Raw genomic sequence first — 12,881 nt, 5'->3', positions numbered from 1 at the left:
CACAGGGCAACATCACTCTTCTTACTATTTTTTTTTTTTTTAACTTGGTAGGAGAGGCTAAATTTTGGCGAAGATGTTGGCATTTATAGGAGGGGCGGGGAAAAGTGTGTCTAATTATATGTTAATAGCTGAACTCCCCTTACCCATGACCCTTTCCCCCACACCTTGCACACTGGTGAATTTCCTCCGTGAGCTCTTGCGTGGCTCCGCAGACCCTTCTGTCTTTAAGAGAGCCTCCCGCGCCCCTCACTCCGCCCCTTCCAAATCTCTGGGCTCGTCAAAGCTTCCCGAGAGCCATGGTTGGTCCAGGCAGGCGATCAGAGCACCTCATGGAGCGGCTGCTTACCAGGGCTGGGGTGGGGTGGGGTGGAGGGGTCTGTTTGTAGTACTCGCAGTCCTGATGTCACAGGCGCGGCAAGGACATCGCAAGGAGGAGTCGGATTACAGTAAGGATGGGCAGTGCAGCAGGCAGCCCCAGCGCACGCTCCAGCCGCCGGGGATCTTAGCCCTGGACAGGCAGCCTGCAAGGCGCTCATCCCGCGGAGGAGGCACGCTGCGCGCTCGCTGCTCTCCACGCCGGGGACGTTTCCACCGAGTGTAGCATGAAACGGATCTGCTCTGTGTGTCAGCCTTGGGTGCGAGCTGAAGCTGAAGACGCCGCGGTAGGGTTTCAGCTGTCTGATTAATGAGAAACATAATGTATTTTGGTGAGTGTTCACTCTGATGATGCAATTCGTGGGGTGCCCGGTTCTTCATCAGGGCAGACAAGCCCTTAAAAAAATCTTTAAGCTGCAAAAATAAATTGCATTAAACCTACCTCCAGTTGGCTACTGGAAAACCAGCTGGTGCAGCCTTCGAAGCTTTCTTTGTGCTACCATCGGGGTGGTTGTATTAGCTATAGATGAGTTTCAGTTGGAAAAGAAAAGAGATAACAGGGGTGGAGGGAGGGCAAACTTTGCCTTGATTTGTCGGAATGAAGTTGGCCTTTTAGCTAGGTGAGGAAGGAGAAATGGTGCAGCGTGGGAAGTCATGAGCTAACTTAATGGAATGTGAAACAAAGTTCCTGTACTATTGATGCTGTGGAAGCTGAGTCAATATGAGCTTTAAGCATTGGGTTTTTTCCTAGTTCTGAGGCAGGAAAGGAAAACATTCTCTAGAGAGCAGCGGTTGAGCAGCTGAGAACACTCCCCCATACCCTTCCAGGGCTCCATCTAGCTGGGAGCAGCCCAGCACAGAATGCACATTATTATAAACCTTTAGAGGTCTCGGAGCTGTTACATATTTGTGCAGTTTAGTTTTCTGCTATGGTGGAAACCTCATTCAGATATTCAGCTGGGCTGTTTGCATTTCCAGAAAGCATGTTAAAGCTTAGAGCTGGGCTATCAGTTGAGCAGTGGAAGGGGGCTCCACGCTGTACATTTGAACATAACGCTGCAACTTAACTACTAGGAGAGAAGGCAAAGCACTTCGCTAAAAAGGAAGCCAAGGATAAAGACTGAATATCCTTTTCTCCTCTCTGAAGTAATGCTTTCCTTCTGTAAGCCCCATCCGGCCTCATCATTTAACGGCATCTATCTGATATTAAAAGGTTCGTGAGAGCGAATGAAGAGGGGCCAGGGAATGTATCTAAGACGCAAATGCTCTGGGTGGTTTTTCAGTTTGCTTTAAATATTAAATCTAGAGTCTTCTTTCAGATTAAAGAGGTATTTAGGTAAACTTGTGTTGGGGCACTGTTGGTTTGCTGGGCATTTATTTTCTGTGTGTACTATTTGCTTTGTTTTGTTTCCTTGAGCCTTTGAAACATTTGAGAAAGTGTGGAAGGAACCCAAGTTGCAAAAGCTAAAATGCCTTTAGTTGTCTTGACAGCAATTTTGATTTCCTTGTAATTTGTGTCCTATTAGAAAAGAAGTCTTAAAATAACCTAAATTGATTTGGAAGAAACAATCTTTATTTCATAGCCAAATTTAAACAGAATCTAGAGTTAAACACCACCTCTCTCCAGAGGGGAGTGATGGAGGTGGCCAGCTTGTTCATTGGCCACTAATAAAAGTGTTTATTATGAATATACTATTGATAAATGGAAAAACTTGTAAAAATAATATGTCTTTGGACAAGATAAAATTTCAGTATCTGGAATGATATTGAGGTGTGAGGGTGATGAAATATGTTATAATTTTAGGTTAAGTTTTCAGCCTCTTCCAACAATTCCTTACATGATTGTAGTGGGGACTTAGGGCTATTGAGAATAGCAGTGGAGTCTATAAGTACTGGTCAAAGGCCACCCACGCTACACTGGATCTGATATGGCTATTGGAGAAATATTCACTGGGCTAACTCATATTATTAACTGTATGCTAGCACAGTCTCTTTCTAAAGCAGAGTGATTCACAGGGTAATTAGTTTCATTGTGTAATGCAAGTTTTTAATAGTACATATCTAAATGTGATGTCCTACTTACTTCAGATGAAACTCTACTCTTTGAAAGACAAGGCTAAAGTTGCCCTTTGTGTCATGAACATGGATTTGTCTCACCATAATTCAGCACGAGGAATGTTTTTCTATTCTCAGAGGAAATCGTGTCTATTCAGGAATGCTGCTTCCTTCAGGTTATGCTATGCAGGCCCTTGCTCAAGCTATTAGACATCCAGAACTCTGGGAGCCCACCTGTCTCTAATAAAATGCATGGAACAAGATCTAGGGCAAAAAGAATTGAGCAATCTACCCCAGGCATGTTAAAAATTTCTGCAGCATTCTAATGCCTGTAAATCCTTAGACTGTGTGTATGTGCATGTGTGTTCATACACATATATATGGGTATGTGCATGTATATTTGTGTGTATTCAGAATTTCAGGTAATTTTTCAGAACAATGCTTTTCATATTGCAGATTGATTGACCATTACTTTTTTCTTCATTTGTCAACTGCACATAGTTTATTCATTCAGGGAGAAAAGGGACAAAGGGAAAGCAATGCTATATTCTTCTACTTTTCTGGTGATTTGTGAAAATGGAATAGAGCTATCAGAAGTCTTTATCATTTGTGTCCCCAGCAGAGAGTGATGAAGAGCAGAGTTATGCTGTGGTCTGGGGTCAATTGGTATGAAGCAAGATAATTACTTCTCCTATAAATAATCTGATTTGTCAGTGTCGCCCTCCCCCAAAGTGTAATTGAACAATTGCGCTCTGATTCTGCTGTCCCAGCCTACCTGCGTCTCTTTCAGCCTCCTTTTCCTTAGGAACCGGACAGTTGCACCCTGTCCTATCTAGGTGGGAGTCAGCTGCATGTGTACAACTTAGTGGAATATGTCCTATTTCCAGTTCTCAAGAATAGCTCATGTTTGGAGTATGCTGTCTCAGATTTACAAGACAAATGGACCCTTTTAATGACTTAAAGCTTACTCTTACCTTCTTTTGAGAGTTTAGTGCAGTATTTTCAATAATTGTTCATTTGTACTTCCTGCTCAGCAATTGAAGAGTTTGCTATTTAGTCACCCTGGATACTTTTTTACTTATTCTATCGATCTTGGATCTTGCATTCATTACTTGGAATTACTTATAAGGTTTACACGGGAGAAAGAAGTGGGGAAAATCCTAGTCAGCAAGCTGAGTGAGGTTTACTGTAAAAGCAAGAGAAAATAATAAATACTTATGAAGTTACCTTCCCTCCCCATCAATATTTTAGATAGTTAAAAATTACATGTGCCAAGGATGAATACCCATTAATAATTTATTCAGAAATAAAAGCCAGACAGCTGGGAGACTTCTTCCCAGATTAAGGAAAAGATGCTCCGGGTGGTTGTCAGTACAGTGGACTTAGCTGCTGGGTTACAGTTTGGTTGAGAGGAGTGTGCTGGTATGAAGGCCAGGTTCTTTGCTTGAGTGCATCACAGCAATTGCTCAGCCCCTGGCAGAAGGTTGTAACTGTGCACTGTCTCCAGCTCCAAGTGCCGTATGTTTGAATCATCTCCCCCTTTCCATCTGGCTGGACAATTTCTCCACTGCTGGAGTGGTGAGTCGTTGCCAGTGGTCATGTCAACCACACAGATTCCCCTTGGTTGGCCAGAGAAGTACCATGTCTCACCCTCTGTAATAGGGAGAGAAAATTTTATGTGTCTGAAAATCAGTATGTTTTCAGATCTGAGTCAAATAGATAGAGACCATGGTGAGCTTGCAGCCAGGGAGGGGCTGGGGCTTTCTTGGTAAGACTACTCCAAAAAATGAAATGATGCACTTTAAGCAAATGAGCAGAACTGAAAGACAAATATTAGAGCTCTCTCTAAATGTTACTGTTAACCTAGAGAAAAGGGAAAGTAAAATTTAGAAAGTAAGAATACACCATTCAAGTTCACCTTGATATGAACTGAGGATCAGCTGTCTTTAAAATTCCTAAGAAAAATAGAAGAAATACTTAGTGGTATGACTATCAAATAAAAAGAAAATACTTTATTGAGGAAGCTTTTGATATAACAACTTGGAAAATTAAAAAAAAAAAAACTAGTCTAAAAATTCTAGACCAGAACTCTATTCCCTTGCCTGTAATGGACACGTTTGGACATAGTCTTAGGAAAGACTTTTGTTTTCACCCTGGGATATTGAGAACATTCTCAAGTCAGCATTTACACTTTCAGTTGTGGCTAGACCATCAAGTTTACCTCCAAAGCAGTGTGTTGGAAAAACAATTTAAAAGCAAGGTTATGAGCAAGGAAATGATCAGAAAGCAGCAGGCAGCAGAGAAAAACATTCCTCTTTTTTAGTGTTTTCAGTGAAAATATTTAACTCCTCCTAATTAGTTTGTACTGAGTGATCTGTTATGGGGAATTAGGTCCACTAGACTCTTTCTAAACACTCAGTAGGTATTTCTGTCTTACTGAGGCTGACAGGGGAGAGAATTATTTGGGAAAGAACAACCATGTTGAAAATTTCCCTTTTAAGTTTGAAGGCATTGCTATTATGTTTTATTACGAATGAATCTAAATGGGATGCCATAAAATACTATATAATAGGGATGGAGAATGTAACAGGTGAGTACAGTTGGAAAGGGTACAATGAAAAAAAAAAAACCTAAATTCGAAAAGAACTTAAAAAATCGTAAAGATTTCTTCCTCAAGACTGTTCTCTTTTAAATTCATATGAAGTTCTTGAGAAGCCAAAGTCCAATTTTGATCAATATACCAATAACACAGATTCTTTTTTACTCCCTTAAATTTTGAGCTCATTTTATTAAAGGGCCTCTTTAGTTGTTGTAATTATATGGAAATGATATGGGTTTATTTAAGAGACACATTCCAAAATTCATGAGATAATGACTTGCAAAGTTACCCCTTTGTGGGAGGCATAATTGTTCCAAAAAACAAATGAACAATTTCAATTATTGGTTTCTGACTTCCATTCCAGAAGATTTGGTCACAGCTGCTTCTGACTGAACCCTCCCTTGATAAGACAAGATGTGTTGGTTAGTGTGTGTGTATTTAACACTGGAATGTCAAGTACTGCCTTATTAGATAGATACCCAATATTATACTTCATTACCAGCTTTCATGTTTTCCTGGATCTTTTCACATCATTTGAAATGTGGCACATTAAGTATTGATTTAATAAGATGGATATTAAAGTGTTTTTTGAGCACAGCTGGCTTTCCAGTTTAGCAACCATAATATACATGAGAGATTTAAAAAATTAAGTCATAAGGATAATTTTCAAAAGGATTTTCCTGCTTAAGAAAGCGTGATGCTTGTATAAGCAGAAGCCTATTTCTGCTTTGACCTTGAGAAAGTGATGTTTCCATTTGTATTGCACCATGAAAAACATGTCAGGAAAGAACAAAGGTCACAGTCCCTGCCCTCTCCCTTTCTGCCTCTCTTTAAAGAAGCCATTACATATCATTTCCCACAAAGATTAGTTTTGCAACAGAATTTCACACATGATTGGTGGCATTAAGAGAAAATACAGCATAAGAGGTGGCTAGAAATATCAAAGCTTAAAGTGGTTGAGATCATGCTTGAACCAAATTGCTAGGATTGAAACTAGGAAGACGCTTTGCTCTGTCGCAGCATTAAAATCATTATGAAGCAGTTGGAAGTCAGCCCTGATTGAATATGAACTTCAGGTTTGCACAGCCTTTAAAATGGAAGGTATTTCCATGAATTCCTCTTGGTTCCCAAACCTCAAATTTATGTGAGCCTCTATTGGAGCATAGTATGGGATTCAGTGAACCCCTTCTCCTTCTTACCAAGCTGTTTCTTCTTTTTTTCACCTACTAGCAAGATCACATTTCTGTAAGGTGAGAGAAAAGTAATGGGATGAAGGTCAGAAAGAAAATTGGCATCAGTATCAGGAGTGATGCTCAGAGCAAATGCTATCTGCCCCCAAACATTGTACATGGTGGGAGGGAGGTGCTGCGGGGACAAGGAGGGGTTGGTGGGCTGAGAGATGTAACAGATAAATGTTGCTGAATCTGTATCTTCAGCATTGCTCAGTGTCAGGCGCTTACAAATATGTGTTGGATGTGAAAGACTGAATGAGTGTTGGAAACCAGACAGGAAGGAAATCTGCTTCCTCAACACATCCCCTAAGGCTGATGTTTCCTAAGAAAGCTAGTGCTTGGGAGTGCACAAGGAAAAAGAAATCCTTTTGCTCTTCAAACACTAGCTGCTTTTTTAAAAGTTCCATAAAAGTAAAAACTAGTCATTAGAAATTTAATGTTAGATTAAATACAATGAGTTCCACAATCTTTTTTTTTTTTTCTGTTTCTAGTTGCTTCTTCAACTCTGCAATGTGAGAAGAGAGATAATTATAGAATAGTAGGGCCAATGCACAAAAATGTCTGATGAATCCCTAAAACCATCAGAAAATATGGTAAAATTATGCTTTATAACAACTCTCCTGGTCACAATTTCAATTCTCAATTCCCTTTGTTTACATGAACTTGCCCCAGATGTTGGCATTCCTGCTGGGTGGCTAGAATAGACAGGAAAATACCCTTTTTTCATACAAGTAGCTGAAAATGCCTAGAAAGCTCATCAACTGTGGAGGTTATTATTTGCAATGGCAGAAGAACATGGACATAAATTTTACTACTGTTTTCAAGGATTTTATAAAACTGTTCTTCACATTTAATTTTTTTTTCCATATTCATGCATTTTCCTGATAAGGAAAGTATTACTACTTGTGGCAGATTGCTTTGAGGATAAAAACAATGAATGTAAACATATTTTAATAAGCATGATCCCTTGCACTTGTGTAAAAATTGTATTTTTTATACATGTAAACATCATGCTTTTTTTTCTTCAAAATGACCCATTACAGGAGGTAGACAAAATATAATTATTCCTATTTTTAGATGTAGCATTTGAGCCTTAAGTAACTGAAACAACTTTCTCAAGGTCACATAGCTAGTAACTGTTAAGGAATAGACTCTAAGTCAGCACTTCTGAGACTTACTTCAGTGCTCTTTATAGTAAAGTATAACGGGTATTTTTATAAATGAAATATTATTTGTAATAGTAACATGCAAAAAATTTTTGCTCATAAATAGAGAAATGAATATAAATGATTCAGTCTGTTTTTGATTTTGTGGAATCACAATACAGAACTCTGTACATAATTTAGAATTTTATTCTTTTTTTTACATCAAGTGATTAATAATCACAAAAAAATAAATACTGCTTACAAGGCATGAGTCAGTGTTATGGATTAAATATTTATTTTCCTTTTCCCCAAATTCATAAGTTGAAGCCATAATCCCTAATATTATAGTATTAGGAGGTGAGGCATTTGGGAAATACATTAGAAGCTCTGGGAGTTGACCACTCACAGGACTGTAAAAAGCTGGTCAATCTACAGAAGTGATCAAAATAAGGAGGTACTGATACGTAAATAGAGTGCATGTCCAGTCTATGACAATTAGATCAGCTTAAGGGGATGGTCAGTGTAGGGAGGTGGTCAACTATGGGGATTCTACTGTATAAGGTTTAGATAATGTCATGAGGATAGAGCCATCACGATGCGATTAGTGTCTTTATCAGGAGAGGACCAGGCCATGTGAGCCTATAGCAAGAAGGTGGCCACTGCAAGCCAGAAAGAGAGCCTTCATCTGAACCAGAGCAGACTTAATGTCTTGATCTTGGACTTCCCAGCCTCAAGAACCATAAGAAATAAATGTCTGCTGTTTAAGCCCTTCCCTTTATGGTACTTTGTTACTGCAGCCTGAGCAGACTGAGATAGCTGGCCTCAGGCAGAATCCAGCTTTCTTTACTGCCACAACTTCTCCATTTTAGATTTTAATATCTAAAACTTGTATAAATTATGTGCTACATATTTTTGCTATCTCATTATGGAATTACAATGCTGGGAAAAAACATTGTAAGTTATTTGTGCTAAAAACTCTTTGATATTTAGAAGACCCCACCTCTGCTATTTGATCAAGGTGGAATCTTAGCCTGTTCTTTATTCTGTAACTGATAAAGAGGGAAAAGGGGCCTGTTATATAATCTTAAGTCTTCCATTTAGTAGTTGTGTCTCCTTGGTCAAGTCATCTCATATTTTTGATATTTTGTTTCTTTGTAAAATGAAAATAATATTTCTTGCATTTCTATTTTGAGGACTAAAATATATAGTATGCATAAAAGTGCCTAATACTAGGAAGTACCTGGTAGGCAGTCACTTAATTTTAATTATTTCTTACTTTCATCCAGCCCACATACAAATGTATAAAATTGAGAAAAGGGATTTTAACCTGTTTGGGTTGAGCTGGGAAATAGGAACTGAGCTAAGTAACTTGCATAGAAGAACATTAATGCAGATAATGTATTATATAGGTTGTGGAAGAGCTGAAAAGCCATTGGGGAATGGTAAGGCAATCCAAAGAGTAGCAATAGCAAGAAACTGTTAGTGATAAATGGAGACACAAAAGACAGAGTCTTGGAGGCTAGCGCCTAGGGACTCCTGGTAGGAGCTGGAATCATGGCAAGCCTAAGACATTGAAGCGTGCGGAGGGGATACTGCCTTAGGTTAAGAGACAGAGAAATACCATGGCTTCTCCCTTCTCCCACCCCGAATCCATTGCTTCCATTGGTGGAACAGAGCTGCCCACTTTCCAGACAGCTTGAGAAATGCATTCTTCAGGTATTATCCCTGCTCTTGCAGCTCAGTGGAAAGGCAAGAATGGATCTCAGGGCAAATTGGCCACAGACCTGAAGGGAGATCTTATACCTGATATGGCAGTAGCACTTTAAATGGGAGCGTGTTTCTCTGCAATGGCATGTCAAGTATCAGTGAGAGTTTGGTTGGGGAAGATAGGCTTAAGAGGAAAGGAGTGTGTGTGAAGAGTTTTGGGCAGCTCTTCAACAATCCTCCTGGCTCAAGTATCTACTTTGTCACTTTCTGGTAATGTGACTTTGGACAGATAAGTGAATCTCTCACTGCAATTTTTTTTATTATTATTAAACAATGAATTAAAGAATCTGACAGCAAAGTTCAATGAGATTTGAATACAAGCTTCACAATCTGCATAGCACCACATAAATAGGCCTTGTTATAGAGATGTATAAAACCAAGGCACCTAATAATTGCAACTTACAATATACACAAGCAAATGGTGTAACCAAAACGTGTGTGCCCCTGTAATATTCTGAAATTAAAAAGAAAAAAAAGAAGAAAAGGTGAATTTCAACCATAACAACTTGGAAATGTGTGTTCAGCTATGTAGTTTAGCATTGGGGCCAGATTTCTGAGTGGACTGAGGATTTTCGGTTTAAATGTAACTTAGAGGTCACCTCTAATCTGTTTTTGTCATTCTTCTGTAACAAAGGGAAAATGCAGATGAAGAGGTAGGAGAGAGAAACCGAGAAGGGCAGGAATTCTGAGATTCCAAACCCCATATTCTTTCTACACCAGGACTCTAATGGGAATGGACACATTGGAAGCTGAAAGAGTTTATTAATAGTTGCTTGGGAAGTGAAGAGAGATTTGGTATTGATTTTTATCTATCCCTCCATGTGTTGCTGGACTTTTAAAGATAGATTTTTTTGGCTGACTCTGCCTAGTATATATATAAAAAAATAAATAAATAAGGCAAAACATTCTGCCCTCCCTGTATGGAAATATTAGCATCTCTCTCAGAGCCTGCTTGTAAAGTCCTGTGACAGTTCATAACTTATGTGCTCTTGTTTTCAGGTAACATCAGGATAGCTGCTGGGAAGCTTTTCCTTTTCAGCACAATATAGAAGGTATGGATTACCACCAGATGTTTTAATAAGCTGCCCTAAGGAATGGCAGGCTGTAACTTAGAGGTCTTTTGGGGGTTCTTAGGATTTGTATTCTAAAGATTTATCAGTTAAATGTACATTAGATGGCAGATTAATTATTTTTTTTTCCTTTAGGGTAAAGTTGTATAGGCTCCTAAATACTAACCTCGTGAATTACTTATTTTTTGACACTGTTGCCTGGTTTTTCTTTACTTTTAAATTGCTTAATAAGTAAGAATATTATAAAAAGAAGCTCAAGACATGGGCTTTATGTGCCTCTTGGTTTCTTTTTTTTTTTTTGTAGAGACAGAGTCTCACTTTATGGCCCTCAGTAGAGTGTCGTGGCCTCACACAGCTCACAGCAACCTCCAACTCCTGGGCTTAAGCGATTCTCTTGCCTCAGCCTCCCGAGCAGCTGGGACTACAGGCACCCGCCACAACGCCCAGCTATTTTTTGGTTGCAGTTCAGCCGGGGCCGGGTTTGAACCCGCCACCCTCGGTATATGGGGCCGGCGCCTTACCGACTGAGCCACAGGCGCCGCCCGCCTCTTGGTTTCTTTAAAGAATTCTCAGCTCCCCTTTGTGAATAGCCCTGATGCCCACAGGTGTTGACAGGTGATGTGGCCACCACCCACGGAAGAGGAATTTGATATAGGCTGTATGCTTGGTTTGGTCCAAGTGCTGCTGTGGGTTATTATATTGCTACTCACCACCAGCTTAGAAGGAACATTAGTAGATCCAAATCATGGCTGTACAAAAGAATCACCTGGGGAGCTTAGAAATGATACTCATTTCAAAACCCCACCATGGTCCAATTCTCTATAGATGTCTGTGGATCCAGACATCTATATTTTCTTTTTAATCCCCTCAGTTAAATCTACAGGATCACCAGAATAAAGAATAGCTGAGATGGATAATTTTAACCATTTTATAGAGAACATCCTTAGGACATATGAATTCCCAACTCTCCCCAGGTAACCCCTACAGCAGTTGGCAGGGTCACAGTCCCAAACCAGGTTGATTTTATCCAAAGCTCGTTTTCTTCCCTTCATAACCCACTGCTTTTTCTCAGAAAAATTAGCCTATGGTGTGATGTCTGGGCTCGGTTACAAACTCCCTTGTGCTGTCCATCCCTGGTTTCCACAGTGAAAGTCACTAAAGGATGGAAACTTTTCCTTTTTCTTTAAAACTATTTTTAGAGCTTGCACACAAAGGAAGTTCACATCATATGAGCTGATTCAGGATCATGGTGATAGGGTTCTGGAAAGGATTTGGAAAGTTTGCTTCTCAAAATGTAATGTTTGTACCAATCATCTGAGAATCATCTTAAAATATAGATTCTGATTCAGTGAGCCTGAGGTGTGGCTGGGATTCTGCCTGTCTCATCAGCCTGCAGGTGATGTGGATAGTATTTATTGACCCACCAATCACAATGAGAGTAGTTGGGCTTCAGAGATCATTTTGCTAAGCTAACACTTTATGCAGGTGTGGGACATCAGGTGTAAGTGTCCAACCTAAGGATCTCTGTTTTTATTCTATAAAATACTCAGGGGTCCATGGATTGCATTCCAGTTAGGGTGACCAACCATTCTATTTTGCCTGAGTCTGAGAGGATTCACAGGACATGGAACTTTTAGTGCTAAAACTGAGAAAGTCTCACAGACTGTGAATTGGTTCTCTGATTCCAACAGACTGAGTCTGGACCCTAGCTTTGATACTCAGAGTGGAGAGAAGTTGAGCAAGCCTGAGTTTCCTTATCTGCAAAGCAGAAATAATAAATTACACTCCACAGGATAGTTGTTAAGGGTTAAATTAAATGGCACATGTAAAGCACTGCACATGCTCAGTCAATGTTGGCGATGGCTACTGCTGGTCATTCATAGACCTGACTTAGTGCTTCCCTCCATTACTGAAAAGAAGAAATACCCCCAAGTCAGGTGCAGGTGGCCATGGATCATCTATCTTCTCTAATCTCTGTATAGGGAAGTCAACTTGCAAATAACCTCCTTCCTCTGATCTGATGGTCAAGCTGGAGTGAAGTCATTCTTCACTATACACTTTGCCTACCCCGAACATCAATACTAATGTTTTTTGTTTGCTGTTTAGAGAAAGAAAAGCCTGGCTGAGACTTTACCACCTTGGGACATTCTGAACTGGTCCCTTGTGTTCCTGTCGACCTTGTTTATCCATTAGCATTTCTCTGAGCTCTGTAACAACTTATGAGGGCAGCTGCAACTAATGACTGTGCCTTCCATCTCCTGACCTGTCATTGTGTTAACAATCAAAATCCTTAAAACAACGCACACAGACAAAGCCGCACCTCCATCGCAGCTTCCAATACTCATGGCCACCAAGAGCAAGAAAGAAAGACTTTGAACTGACACACTTCCTAGCATGGTGCCTGGCACAAGGATGCTGGAGTAATCAATGTTTCTTGAGGGTGATGCCAAGCTGTGGGATCACTCTCTACTACCAGTGAATTTTCAGTAGTGATCTGTGGGACCACCTTCTCTTGCTCAATTGGCCGGTGTTGATGACTTTGCTAGTCCTTACCAAGGAAAGCCAATTCGCTCACTCCTGTCAAATATCATCCACTTCTCAGAACATTTAGTCAGCCATGTATGTGGCTCTTAGGTGA

The 12,881-nt window shown here is 40.0% G+C and overlaps 1 protein-coding gene across 4 annotated transcripts in view; it reads left to right on the top strand.

The window, feature by feature from the left end:
- Positions 1–279: 279 nt before the first annotated feature.
- ZNF385D (zinc finger protein 385D) overlaps positions 280–12,881 on the top strand; it is a 333,680-nt gene continuing 321,078 nt past the window's right edge. For 3 of the 4 annotated variants that reach the window (XM_053600533.1, XM_053600534.1, XM_053600531.1), the window contains exon 1: positions 1,456–1,588. In XM_053600533.1, coding sequence (XP_053456508.1) covers positions 1,525–1,588 — 64 coding nt within the window. In that variant the 5' untranslated portion in view covers positions 1,456–1,524. Of the gene's footprint in view, positions 708–1,455; positions 1,589–12,881 lie in introns of those variants that run through there. The other variant, XM_053600532.1, reaches the window with a different exon arrangement.

The sequence above is a fragment of the Nycticebus coucang genome, chromosome 8 (assembly GCF_027406575.1).
Source record: "Nycticebus coucang isolate mNycCou1 chromosome 8, mNycCou1.pri, whole genome shotgun sequence".
Taxonomy (NCBI): Eukaryota; Metazoa; Chordata; class Mammalia; order Primates; family Lorisidae; genus Nycticebus; species Nycticebus coucang.
The sequence above is the reverse complement of the archived record's forward strand: the minus strand, read 5'-3'. Positions and strand labels throughout refer to the sequence as shown.